At 44.4% G+C, this 13,744-nt stretch overlaps 1 protein-coding gene across 1 annotated transcript; it reads right to left on the bottom strand.

Moving 5' to 3' along the window:
* Positions 1–738: 738 nt before the first annotated feature.
* Positions 739–2,678, bottom strand: LOC142775443 (uncharacterized). Its single transcript, XM_075876841.1, has 3 exons — positions 2,519–2,678; positions 1,461–1,769; positions 739–773 (listed from the first exon to the last, which is right to left on the bottom strand). The coding sequence occupies exons 1-3, from the start codon at positions 2,541–2,543 to the stop codon at positions 739–741; spliced, it is 369 nt and encodes a 122-aa protein (XP_075732956.1). The 5' UTR covers positions 2,544–2,678.
* Between the last annotated feature and the right edge of the window lie 11,066 nt (positions 2,679–13,744).

Raw genomic sequence — 13,744 nt, 5'->3', positions numbered from 1 at the left:
TGCAAATGACGCTCATATAATCGGTTGCGCTAATCTTCTTTTTTTTACTGTGAAAAGAAAACGTGTCGGATAGACGTTCTCATCTCACGAAGAACAAAATAAACACAGTAAGTACGTTAGCAATAGTCCGGCTGGTTTTTAGAAGCTCGGAGACACTCAAATCTACGTGTTTAGACAAGAAAATGCAGACATGTTATCCAAATTGCTTATAACATAATTAAGAAACAGCCATTCCTCGTCTTTTCATGTGTTGTAGTGGCTAGCGAGTCGGGCTCGCAGTCAGCAATGCATCTAAAGGTCGACGGTTGAAGACCTACTCGTTGTTCATGTTTTCTTCCGGGTTTCCTTTTTTTGGCGTAGTGCTCATATTTAGCAATTCTTACGATCTGTGCACAAGTAATCTGTCAAAAACAATTAAAAATTCAATTTTCGGCACAAGTTCTGCTATATTTTTTCATGAGGTGTACTCCTACTCTCTTCGGTGGGGTCATGCAACTCTGCTTCGGGCAGCGTTATGTTACTATATTGAGGGGGAGTGCTTTGTCCCGTTATGGGGGAATCCCTGAACTCTGCCTCAACAAAAGGTGATTTACTCTGGAAAAGAGAGCGAAATATAGGACAAGAAAGTACTCTCCCAAAAAGAGTGCCCAGCACTCTTTTAGTTTTTAGAGAGTGGCAAAGCAGGGTAGGAAACAACAGCTCTTATCCTTCGTAAATGAACCGATGTATACTATTTTCTCAAGGCATGAGCTGGATAGGCTGCGTCACTAATTCTGCCAAAAAGACAAGAAACGACACGCATGAGCAACATGCCCGCTCCTTGTACTTCGAGGAGGAAATTAGGAACCCTTTAACGGCAACTGTGCAGTCGCTTTTATCGAGAATAAAGCTATTTTCACAGCGAAGTACCTTAGAGCCTATGCGTGCACATTCCTTGTCTGCTGCTGATGTCGTGACGGCTTGAGTTAAAGAGAGAGAGAGAGACCACCTTGTGTCGCCAAAAGAAAGTGCACTCTCTTTTGTCACCGTCTAAATACGTTGCGAGAGGGAGCGACTGGGGCGGCGCATTGACTGCCGAAACGTTTCCTCGGCTCCACGGGACAACGCGCTATACAATCTTAATGCTGGTGGTAACGCTGGTGGGAGATTTGTCCTACGCTTAGTTCAACAATCAAAATTCGCAGCGTGAGTGTTAAGTGAAAACGAACTGCATCCTTCACCCCTCCCTCAGTTTCAGGTTAGTGGAGCTGAAATGTCCTTCTCTACACGCCTCGACCCCCCCCCCCCCCCAGTTTCGTTACTCGCACTCGGCTCAAGCGGCAGGTGGACTCAGTGCGGCGGTGGCGTGGGCTATCTCCGTCGGTGGGCGGAGCTGATAAGTGACAGCGTGCGATAAAGCATGTGCTGAAGCTTTCTTAAACAATTTTCTGGCGCGAATGCGAATGCGTCTTCACGCTTGCCTCCGACATTGATGGCGACGAGCATGATGGTGAAGGGCCACGAGGCGTCTCGGCGTGCCACTTCCGGGTACTGGTCCATGTATCCAGCATACAGCACTGAGGAGCAAACCACGGGCAGCCAGGTAAAGAAAGAGTAGCCAGAGCATGCGGCAGCGGCCAGCCACGACCGGCCGGTGTCCATTTGAGGATGCCCAGATCGTGGACGCCTCTCTTCGCAGTGGCTTCGGCTGCTTCTGCTGGCCGCCAGGGCCTCCATAGAGCTGCTCGACATTCGGAACTGGTCGGAAAAAAGTAGTCCTCTTGTCATACCTGTTGAGATCGACAAAAACGGGGAAGGATTGCCACTTGACGCTCATAGACGTGTTCATGTGTCAGCCTAGGACGAACCTACTTCACCGGTTCATTAGACTTGAAAAAACTGAGGGGACAAACATACAAGCCCTTCGTTAAGTGCTCCTTATGTGGCGGCTTTTGACACTAATGTGAATTGCAAATAGTCCTGACTAGAATATTCTCTCACAATTTCTGGCGTAAGAATTTTCCTGCTTCCTTACAGAGAAATTTCTTTTTGTTCTCTTCAGCCTTCACTTCTCCCCCTTGCATTTTAATCACTAGAACCACTTTTGAGCATCTAAGAAGCGGTAGCGGCTAGTCGTGACCCATGACTTGGTGATGGGGTCCGGATTGATATATGAATACTAGCGCGGCAAAGAGATAGGCCAGGTAGATACATTGCATGTCGGCAAGAGACTACTGTCAATTAAGCAGCCGATGTTTTTCTGTGTAGCCTCGCTGTTCATGAGATCAGTTTGCGCATTAATCTTGGACTTCAACGAGTCTTCGTTAAAAGTGGCACCATAGGTTGACGTGACACAAACGCATTTCATATTCGGGCTCCAGCATTGCTTTGTTAAGGGTACAGCGCTCTACACCATCACAGGTACACATTTTCCCGCGTTGAAGAGCCTTATAAGAACAGTGCGAATGAAAAATGTAAAAAAGCTCCAACACTCGTGCGGAGAAAAGATGCCGACACGACGAAATCTGCAAATACTTACCGCCATTGACACGTTTCAGCCTCATTGACCTGCCAAGTGTCAGCAGCGGCGAACAAGATCAAAACATCCGCGGCATCATCTTGCAAGAGAGACCGACCCGCCAACCAAGCGGCGAACCTAGGAGCTACAGTCTTCGTCCTTGTCTTTCTTCTTGCCTGATAGAAGCCCCTTCTTGTTTGTTTTTTAGTTATTAAGGCATATGCCCATACCCTCTTTGGGCAATTTGCCATGAGTTCATCATCCACATATTCACATAGCCATTTGAAAAATACTAATTCATCTTAAAAACATAAAAATATTTGAACGTGAATGTATAAAAAGTACAACAGTTGTATTGGGATTGCGCAAGCACCGCACAGTTGTATAAAACCAAATTAAGTATGAATAAATTCAGGCTATTTTAGTACATTAGAGTTATTTTTTTACAGATTACTTGCAAATGTAAAGACTAAAAAATGTCCCTGAAACGTTAGCTCTTTCTTCTTTACCGATGGAAAATGTTTTTTCAAGTAGATGCGTCGAGATTTGAATGGGTCTAGTAAGAAACATTTAGTTATGACAAAAAAAAACATTTGGGGCATTTGGAAATTTGGGAAAACAAAGATATGGGTTAGAGCTTTCGATTCACCAACAGCACAGCTATGCGCACTCTAATAACGTCGTGACGTGGTGGAGTGGCTATAGACCTATCAGTTCTGATATGAGAGTGGCCCAATAAGAGCTAGTTCAAGCATTCATAACTCCACTTTGTTCACACATTTTAGCCGCTTAAGATAGCCATGGAAGTGCTTGCCTTAAGGCTTTTCTTCGCCACTCAATTGCAAAACTCATTTTAGCGATTAAAGTGTGACAGTCGAAGAAAACATACACCAGCCTGTATTATTTTTTTAGTTGTATTGATTGATTGATATGTAGGGTTTATCTTCCCAAAACCACCTTATGAATATGAGAAACGCCGCAGTGAAAGAGCTCAAAAATTTTGACCAACTGGGGTTCATTGACGTGCACCCAAGTCTGAGCACACGGGCCAACAGAACTTTCGCCTCCATCAAAAATGCAGCCACCGCAGCCGTGATTCGGTATTCCGTACCCAGCGGGTCAGCAGCCAAGTACCCTATAGCCACTAAACGACTGCGGTGGGGCTAGTTGTATTGTAGATTTGTCCTGAAGGCGTAATGATTTCCCCTTAAGGCGTAATAACTAAGGCGTTATATAACGTGTTCTGTAAGACCAGCGTTGTGCCCGAAGTGAAGTAGCGTCTTGTTGAGATCCTTACGTATATAGTTGTCGTGCAATCGCAACGAAGCCCAGCTTGGAGCAAGTGGCGAGAGCGTTTGATATAAACGGAATGCATATGCTTAAATCACCGGAACACTACCGTACGGACACGAAGGGCCCAGTGGTAAATGTTATCAGCTTCACATTGAGGCGACATACTTAGCAAGGGCAGCCCGGCCCGAAGCTCCCCAACCATGACCTATCGGGCTTCGGTGCCTCTTGAATTGAATGGAATGAAAAAATTTATTTCTGTCCTCTAGGACGCGCTTAGCGAGTAGCGGGCGTCTCCCACGTAGGGACCGACAGGGAGTACCTGGCGGCCACTTCGTGGGCCTGCTGGACGGCCCCTTCCTGGTCGGCGAGAAGTGAGCTCCTGAAGAATCTCTACCACTTGCTTGAGGTAGAGCCGGAAGGAGTTGTTCTACACTCCCAGAGCATGTGTGCGAGTGTCGCTGTGTGTCCACATGATGGGCATGTGTCGCTGGGGTATGCATCGGGATAATAAACGTGAAGCGTGGCAAGGTTTGGGTACGTGTGTGTCTGTAATTGGCGTAGGGTTAATGCCTGCGGGCGGTTAAGTTTCGGATGTGGGGGTGGAAAAATGCGGCGTACCAGGTAAAAGTGCTTTGTAATTGCATTGTACGTAATTGGTGCATCCCGATTGGTATCTAACCCAGCAAGATGGGGTTGCCCTGTGGCAGTGCTGTCGGTAAGTGCGCGCGCTGCATCATGGGCGATCTCGTTGAGGTTGGATAGGGCACCCGGCACTTGGCCGAGATGGGCGGGGAACCAGATGACAGTGTGGTGCTTCAGGGCACTCGGGTCCGCTTTGCGCAGGATACGTAACACCTGGTCGGAGATGACTCCGCGTTCGAAGACTTTGATGGACGGCCTGGAGTCGCTGTAGATGAATTCCCGTTTGCTGTCGAGCATAGCTATAGCTATAGCTACTTGCTCCGCTACTTCGGGGTTTCGGGTGAGGATTGTGGCAGAGTTAAGTGTCTGCTGCGCAGATGATACCGCGGCCACGGCGAAGGCTCGGTTGTTGCGATAGACCGGGTAGACCCCCATTCGCAACAACTGATGGCAGCGGTGGGATGCCATCATCTGCAACTTCCTCTTCTGATCCTTAACAAGGCCTCTCGTTCTAGCATAACAAGAAGCTTTATTTTGTAAGCAAGGCCACCTGAGAACAATACGCTCTCAAATTCTAGCATAGGTCACATAGAGATTTTATATATCACCACCATTGTGCTTGCGTGTAGACCATGTAGACGGCTGCTCAGTCTACGAAGAATTCCTTAGGCGCGTTGTGCTTAAGATGCCATGCTTTTTATGTGGCGAGTCCAGTTAAGGTTGGCATTAAAAATTACTCCCAAATAATTAGGAGATTCCACCTGTGAAATGGGCTCTTGTTTATAACATCTCGAAATCTAGATGGAATGTGCTAATGGAAATATAAATACTGCACTCCTATTCACAATTAGGGTCATTCAGATTGCACCTAGCCATCTCCTCCGCATATTCACATATCTCTGCGGATTTTGATATAAGGAAATTGTGTAACTATGTGCCATGAAAACGGCAATATCATCGGCATATACAGACACCTTATGGTCCTGGAAATGTGGGAGTGTGCTCATTAATGGGTTAAGTAGAACTGGTGTTAATACAGCGCCCTTGAGGACACTGCAAGTTTGTGTGCACTTTGACGATGCGCAATCATTCTTGAAACAATAAAACAGTCTCCCCCTAAAAACTCTCTCACCCACGCCATTATTTATTTTCGTTCTCTAATATGTCTAATAAAACTGAATGTTCTATACTATCATATGCCTTAGCTATAACTAATGTCACTAGTGCCGCATGTTGTCTTCTTTTGCGAGCAAGCTAAATGCGGCTTTCTAAACCTACGTTTGTACACCAGATTGAAGAATCTGTTCTGAAGTCAATTTGATTTGAGTTTAAGATCAAATTTTACTGCATCCATATTATATTGCTTTTATAGAGCATCCTCTCAATGAGCTTCACCACAATAGATGTAGGAGAAATTGGTCGAATGTTTTCAATGACACAGCCAAATGCGTGTCTTTTTTTTATTGCCACAACTTTAGCTGATTTCCACTCATACGGAGTCCACGCATATCTTGACGAATAATTTACAGTGTTTAGAGGGTCACATGGTGATAATTTGAATAATACTTTTATCCTAGCAGCTATGATTCCATCCTGACCAACAGCTGACGAGGGCAAATCTTGTAGCACTTGCGCTATACCTTCCTTTGTATATTCAGTAACTACCTTTTTTAACGCTGGTTTTTGTATATCGCAAAGCTTAGTTAATGTAAATCTATACTCAAGGCCTTTAGCTCTGATTTTTAAACAACCTTTGTTTCTTCCGAGGACATAATTTCAAATCTTATATTATTTGGAGATTGCAACATTTTACGTGATTTCATGAACCTAAACATCGCCTTTTTGTAGCTAGGTTTCGAAAGGTAGTCATAATGTTTTCTATCATATTGTTCCTTAGCAAAAGACACTGTGCGTTTAGGTTTTGTAGCGCATTACTTGTAATCAGAGCAGTTTTGGGGGCACTGGTTATACATAGGTTTTTTTCAAGCTGCTTTTTTTCGTCGGAAACCCCAGGCACAGTACGAGTTCCAACGCGGACTATGGGTTGTGCTCTTTGTGAATTCAACAACAAATGCTGCTTTTTTATGTGTTCTTTTGCTCAGGCACTTAGTCTCATGATTTCCGTATCTTCCTGCTCTCCAGAATTTTTTTAATTTGGTGTAATTATTAAATGGTCGACTCTGAGAGCCTGACATTATAACTTGGTAAGTGATCTCGAATAATATAGGCAAGTAATCGCTGTTAGTATCACCATCACACGTACTCCACGAGAAACTAGTGAGTGATGAACTGATAAAACTTTAATCTAAGGCTGAACGAGGCATATCACTAATGTAGATAGGTGTTCTTGAATTCAGGCAACACAAGTTGTTATCCCCAGTCCACTCCCACAATCTCTTACAGAATGGATCAGTTCGGAAACCCCAGCGCGAATGATGAGAATTAAAGTTGCTGGCCAGAATTTTATTTTGATAACGAGATGTCACTGCAGCATCTAAACATCGAGTAACTATTAGAACTTTGGGAAAGTATGCATTTACCACCAAAAAAGGCATGCAGCCTGCTAAGGTTATTTCTAAGGTGAGTATTTCACGGTCAGGTGACATGAGCTTATACGAAAATTTCGCCTTGAGAGTTATTCTATTGTTTAGAAAAATTTATTTTGAGGTAACTTCATCGTCAACGGCGAATGCAATTGCGACGGGTGGTGCCTGGAACGCCGCTGGATGTTTTGTGCGCCAAGTGGAATTTATCAGGCAATCTAAAAGAAGATCAAGCAAAATGCTTCATTGTTTAAATATTGCGTTCCTAAGATTGTTACACCTACTATTCTTATTTTATAGGAGTAATATTGCCATCAGCTTCTAAAACAAAAATCCTTTAGAACTCGGCCAATACTCTACATTGGAAATGAGAAACGAGAAAAGGAAAAGAAGAAGATTGCTTGCTCGTATGGTGGATGGCTTAACGGGTCGTCAGTGTCATTTCCATGCCGTGATGGACTCAACGACTCCTGCAGCCGAAAGCAGGCTCTCGTTCAGGCCACCGGGTGGTCCGAACCTCGGCACTTTGTAGCCTGTGAGCGATTTCCGGAGCTTCCTGGCAGAACTCCAACAGTTTCATCGTAGCGCCAGAAAACCCCACATAGCCGTCAACGCGTCGACGGCTGATGCGGTGGAGGGCCGACGTCGTGGCTGCCTAGAAACCCAAGACAGCTTCGAAACCTGAAGCGCCCTGAAGCTGGGATATAAAGGGGTCACTAGCACGGAGATCAAGCCCGCTACTGGCAAAGACATCGCGGACGCAGAGGTGGCCGTGACCAGGCATCGTCGTCGCGTTACCGCGACGAATACGCGATGTCTCAGCGATGAGGATTGCGTCAAGTTGAAAGGGTCGGTAGCATTCGGCCAGAATCTTTTTGGGAAGAAGACGACAACTAGAAAGACGTCTGACCTGCAGGATGACGCTTCCGGCAACACCACCCAAACCAGAGGAAAGAAGAGGCGCTGCAAAGTAGCGCCCGCCAATGACCTCGGCATTCATGACGAAACGCCGCAGGCCAAGAACCCGCGGCTTGAAGTCAAAGAGTTCGAGGCAACTGAACCTGTGCACCCTTGCAAGGTGAGCGCGACAATGCAAGTAGATGTTTTCAGGAACAAAAAGAACAAGAACAGCGGTATAAGAGACACCATGGTTCCTTGGTCATCGTCTAAAATGTGTGAGTGGCGGACGCGGAGACGGTGCTGGTCAAGGGTAGACCTCCTGCACATGTCAGTGTGCCGTTAAAAATGGCCTGTTTAGAAAGACACCGAAGGAGTTTCAAGCCTACGAGCTGCACTGATTGGCACCGATATTGCTCGACGGCGTCAACATGACGTTGAAACAAGACGGCACAGTCAGCAAGGATCACCCTCGTAAGGCCCACGCATGAGAAACGGTGCGCCAGAAAAATCAACTTTACCTGTCCAGAACTCCACCCCGCAGCGACTTCGTCAGCCCTCCAAGTCCCTTGCACTTGGAGGGCTTTTCTAGATTGAATATCAGATTCTTCATTATGAAAGCGAACATCTGTCTGTTTTCTTTTGTGTGAAAGTCCCCAATTGAAGAATGATCCCTTTTGCGCATACACGCCTTGACTTTGAAGATGCAGTCATAATATTTTTTTCTTTGAATAATAAAGTATTGACCTCAATATTAAAAATGTCGTAGATAGATTATTTCTATTGGCAGTAACAGAAGATGACGGAAAATACCTATCCTAGGCTGTATAAATAAAAATTCATGTGTTTTCGATCGTGCGATTTCTTCGGAATGCTGATCTCCATACCAAATGAGTTGTACAAATCACTCCGCCAAGAATTCAAGGAGTTTGTAAGCTGCGGACGCAGCTGATACATGTGTTGAGAAATGGTTTTAAACGCGAACAAGTGAAATATGATCTCTGCTCATGTAAGAACAATAATGATTGTCATATAAAACAACCTTCTAGCTAGTTAGGCTAATAACCAAATCCTTTTAAAAACAAGCCTGTTTAGCCACGTGCCCAGCTTATGAGTTGTGTGGCTTTGCTTCTTTGGCTCTGATATGCGTACGAACAGCCTGTTCAATGAAACTTCTTTTTCAGTGCAAACGAATTTCATCGAATTGATTACAAGGCTGAATTAGCGCACAATCTCTCTCTATCTCATTATATATATATATATATATATATATATATATATATATATATATATATATATACTGTACACAAACATAATTCACCATGATGGAATAACGGCTATGGTTTCTGAATATGTCAAATCTGACTCATCAACTGGTGTAAGTTGCGAGGTACCGTTTAAACTTCTTGAAATTGTACTACATAATAACCAATTTGAGTTCAATGGCAAGCACTTCCTTCTGGTTAGTGGCACTGCAATGGGCACGAAAATGGCCCCAAACTTTGCGAGCACCTTCACGGTCTCACTTGAAGTACCATTCATTGAGGGACGCACCTTGAAACTTTTCTACTACAGAAGATACTTAGAGAATATTTTTATTATATGGAACCACAATAGAGGAAGTCTTTTCCGTTTGATAGAGGATTTTAACTAGTGCCACCCGTCAATAAATTCACGCACAGAACTACCAAAACTAGTATTGACTTCTTGGACGTCAATGTCAGAGTAAAAAATGACCGCTTGTCAACAAACCTTTACAAAAAGCCTAAGGACCGTCAAATGTACCTACATTTCAACAGATGCCATCCAAAGCATTGCAAAACGGCTATCCCATAATCTCAGGTCTAACGGTACCAAAGACTGTGCACCGATATGCAGGAATTCGAGAGACACGCAGAACACCTAAAGCATGCCTTATCGAAATAAAATTATCGCTAAGACATTATTGACGATGCCATACTACCTGCTCGCAACATTAACCGAAATGATATAATAAAAGGGCCAAAAATAGTATCTAAAGGGACTTACCAAATGAACCTTGTAATAACTTATTCCTCTTCAGTGCCACGAATCAACAATAAACTTTCCCACCATTTCAACATAATCAGGCAAAGAAAAGGACTAACTTCAATTTTCGCAGAGCCACCTCTCGTGGTGTACCGCGCCGGGTTAAAAACCTGAAGGACATTCTTGTCAGAGCAAAATCAACCCCCTCCGAATTTCAATCAGGAGGTCATTCCTGCGCAAAAGCTCGCTGCAAGGTATTCCCACAAATGGTCACAACACGTGAATCAAAAGCCAGCTTCTAAGATTTTGATTTCTCCATAAATGAAAGCCTTAATTCTGGCTCCAGTAACGTAATATACATGCTACATTGCCACATTTGCGGACAAGAAGATATTGGCCAAACAGACACGCAATTTCCACTGCGGTTCAATAATCACCGGTATCACGCCACTTCACTGTCGAAACTACCTTTATCTAGACATCTGCGCCTGCCAAACCGCAGTTTCGAAAATATCACCGTAACCTTTTTACAATCCGGTTTCTCAAACAGGAGCGAGCGCGGACAGCGTGAGGCATATTTTATTTTCAAATTCATAACATTAGTAGTTGGCATCAACGAGGACCTCGGAAGACTCTCTTGCCTTCGATAATTAAGCCAAGAAAAAATTGGTGACAAAGATTCATAGCTGTAGACCATGCTTGTTTTCTGACTGACTCGTACGTACGTGTACACTGTCCTTTTTTGTTCTGTTTTTGTTTTTTTTTTCATTTTCCTATATTTTTTCCTAATGTGTATATACAAAGTGTTTATGTTCGCCTGCCACTTGATGGCCATTGAGGGCAAACGGGCTAAGATGAAAGGTAAAGAGCCGACCGACTCATTAAGAGGAAACTCTTTCCTTACGCGCACTGTCGCGGGCCCCTTCCACCACCGCAGCGACATTCTTGGGTGGCCCGCCATACTTTGAGGACAGGCCAGCACATGATATGAACCAGATGTGAACTTACACCGACATTTGGATGTGCACAGTCTGGTTTTGTTCTCAGCGTTCATGGTGTTTTGTTTCTTTTTTGTTTGTATGTTTCTTTAGTTCTCTCTCACTCTCACAAACATCTTTCAAGGTTAGAGCGACGCGGCAGGAACGAAGTTTGAACGTCGATTTGCTTGTACAGCGCCTCTGTGTCCTTGAAAAGGGACACACAATTGCACTCAGTGCAGTGCTGAGCAAGAAAACCATCTTTCCAGTTTCTAACATTGTTAGCGTGTTCTCTCAGCCGATCGTTCAGACACCTTCCGGTCGTTCCGACATAACAAGCACCGCATAAAAGGGGGGTCCTATAGACAACTTCCCGGGAGCATGCGGCATACCAGTTTCTATGTTGAACTCTGCATTCCGTTGATGACTGCATTTTAAGGGGGTTTGTAGATTTGGTGAGGCTGATTAATTTGAACGGTGCCGAGAACAGGGCACAAACTATAACTCGTTTTCCGATTTTCTTGAGCCTGTGTGATATCTGGTGTTTGTATGGAATCATGGCTACCCTTTCACGCTCTGTATCCGTGTTGCTCGGATTCTGTCACTGCCTCTGCTCTGCCTTATTGGTCCGCAAGATAGTCTCAGCGACGGAAGCGATAAACGCCTCGGGGAAACCCGAAGCTTCAAGCCGGGAAACTTGAGCTTTGAAGCTCGCAGAGATATTGTGGGCGCACGACCTATTTAAGGCATTCTCAAGACAAGTTTGTGCTATGCCTGGCTAAACACCAGTCCTAAATCCAAAAAGCGTAACTTGTCATTCTCGGGCATTTCATGCGTCAACACAAGAGGCTTTAAACAACCTTCAAACACACCTATCGTTTGAGTCGCAAACGAGTGGAACATAGAAGAATTACAATTTAGAAGAACCAAGAAGTCATCCACGTATCTAAATACTATGACAACATGCGAGCCATCTAACTTTTCCTGCAGTATTTGCCCGTTTTCGCCAATAGATCACTGAGTAGAGGTGCTATGCATGAGCCGATTGAAACACCCTTTTTTTGCAGATAAATGCAATCATTTCATTGAACGAAAGTATTGGTAAGGCACAGCAAAATCAGGCCCAGAAAATCTCGCGCACTGATGCCAGTTTTTAATTGGAAGTTCAATTCCCCAAAGATTTCTATGTTATCCATTATACATTCTAATACCTCATAATAAGGCAGAGAGTAGTATAGGCCCTTTATGTCAATCGGAAAACCGAGAAAAATAAATTGATTTGACTGTTCAAAAAATTCTATCATAGCCTGCAAGTTTTTGATCAAAAATGGGTCATCGATCTTTAGACACTTTAGAAGGGTCTGAATAAACAAGCCGAGTTGCTTTTGCCACGTACCACTTTCTGTCACAATGACACGGAAGGGCATGTCAACCCTATGTGTTTTGGCAGAAAAAAACAGGCTGAGCCCAATTTTGTCACTTTTGCTAATATGCTGTGCTGTTTCAACTCTAGTTTACGACAAATTTCCTTGGCCTGCGTTTTTACTCTATCTAGACGAAAGTCGGTACAACATTTGAAAGCAGAGCCGACAGCTGTGACCGCCTTTTCTAGGTACAACCTATTAGGAAGAACGGCGAAACCACCCCCATTATCTGACAGCACGACACAAAGTTCATTGTCTCTAAGAAAATTGGTCGTGTTCCGCACCGGAAGGTTGTTGCTGGTAGGCTTACCCCGTAGGAGCACGTCGACGCCTTCTGAGATGCACCTGTTCGAATCCTCTGGTGAAGCACGGCCAGCAACAGAGCGCAACTTTGAAAGAAGCTCGGATGCGGACCTCTCTCGGTCGACGGCGAACTTCGGACCTAAGGCGAGGGTGTTGTGGACGTAGTCTGGGAGGACGACGTCACTGCATGAGTGTACCACACCTCATTGCCGGAGCTTGGTTGGGCGCTGCGCACGATAGCTAGTGAGCTCACGTGACCACATACAGTTTGCAGTGTATTCGATTCGGTCGCAGTACTCTCGCCATCTTCTTTTCTTCACCCCCGGTGTAATATCTGTTTGTTGAAGCTGGACATATGGGGCATCCCAGTACGTGTAATCTTGTCGGTGCCATTCAGACCGAAAAATTTTTCACAACCGTATGCCATGGCTGATAGAGGGGTGGTAACCTCCAAAAAAGGCTATAACGTCCAAAGGGAGTTGCTTTGTGCGAATGCAGAAGGCAAAGGTGCGCGCACGGCAAATGGACACTGCGATGAGGGTTACGAGGACTGAATGATAAAGAGAAACACACGGAAAAGAGCCCGAATAACTAGAAATGTAACTTAGAAGTGTGGGAGCTTGGGCTAGTTGGTATGGCATGAGTTATAGCGCGAGAACAAAACGACGACACATAGACTAGAAGGACACGAGCGCTAACTTCCAACTCAGTTTATTGTGCAGAGCGCGAAAATATATATGTTAGTATAATTCATTCCCTGGCGAAGGGAGGAGCCCTCCCGAAACTGTTGGGAAATAAATATATTTATCCTTGTTGACAACGCTCCCGTTCTGCCATATATATATATATATATATATATATATATATATATATATATATATATATATATATATATATATATATATATATATATATATATAAGGGAAACAAGTGTACACTTAACGGCTCGTGTTTCGTGTTTTTACACAATTTTAATGAGATCTAACAGACAATAATGGCAAGGAAGGTATGGGGGAAATTATTAGGCCAATTGTAATGTAAATGAGAAGAAAGAAAAGTGGGTGAAAAGATAACTAGCCGTGGGCAGGATCCAAACCTGCGACCTTCGAATAACGCGTTCGATGCTCTACCACTGAGCTACCACGACAGCTATTCCCCAGG

Source organism: Rhipicephalus microplus, chromosome X (genome assembly GCF_043290135.1).
Source record: "Rhipicephalus microplus isolate Deutch F79 chromosome X, USDA_Rmic, whole genome shotgun sequence".
NCBI classification, from domain to species: Eukaryota; Metazoa; Arthropoda; class Arachnida; order Ixodida; family Ixodidae; genus Rhipicephalus; species Rhipicephalus microplus.
This window is presented reverse-complemented; position numbering and strand designations above follow the sequence as displayed.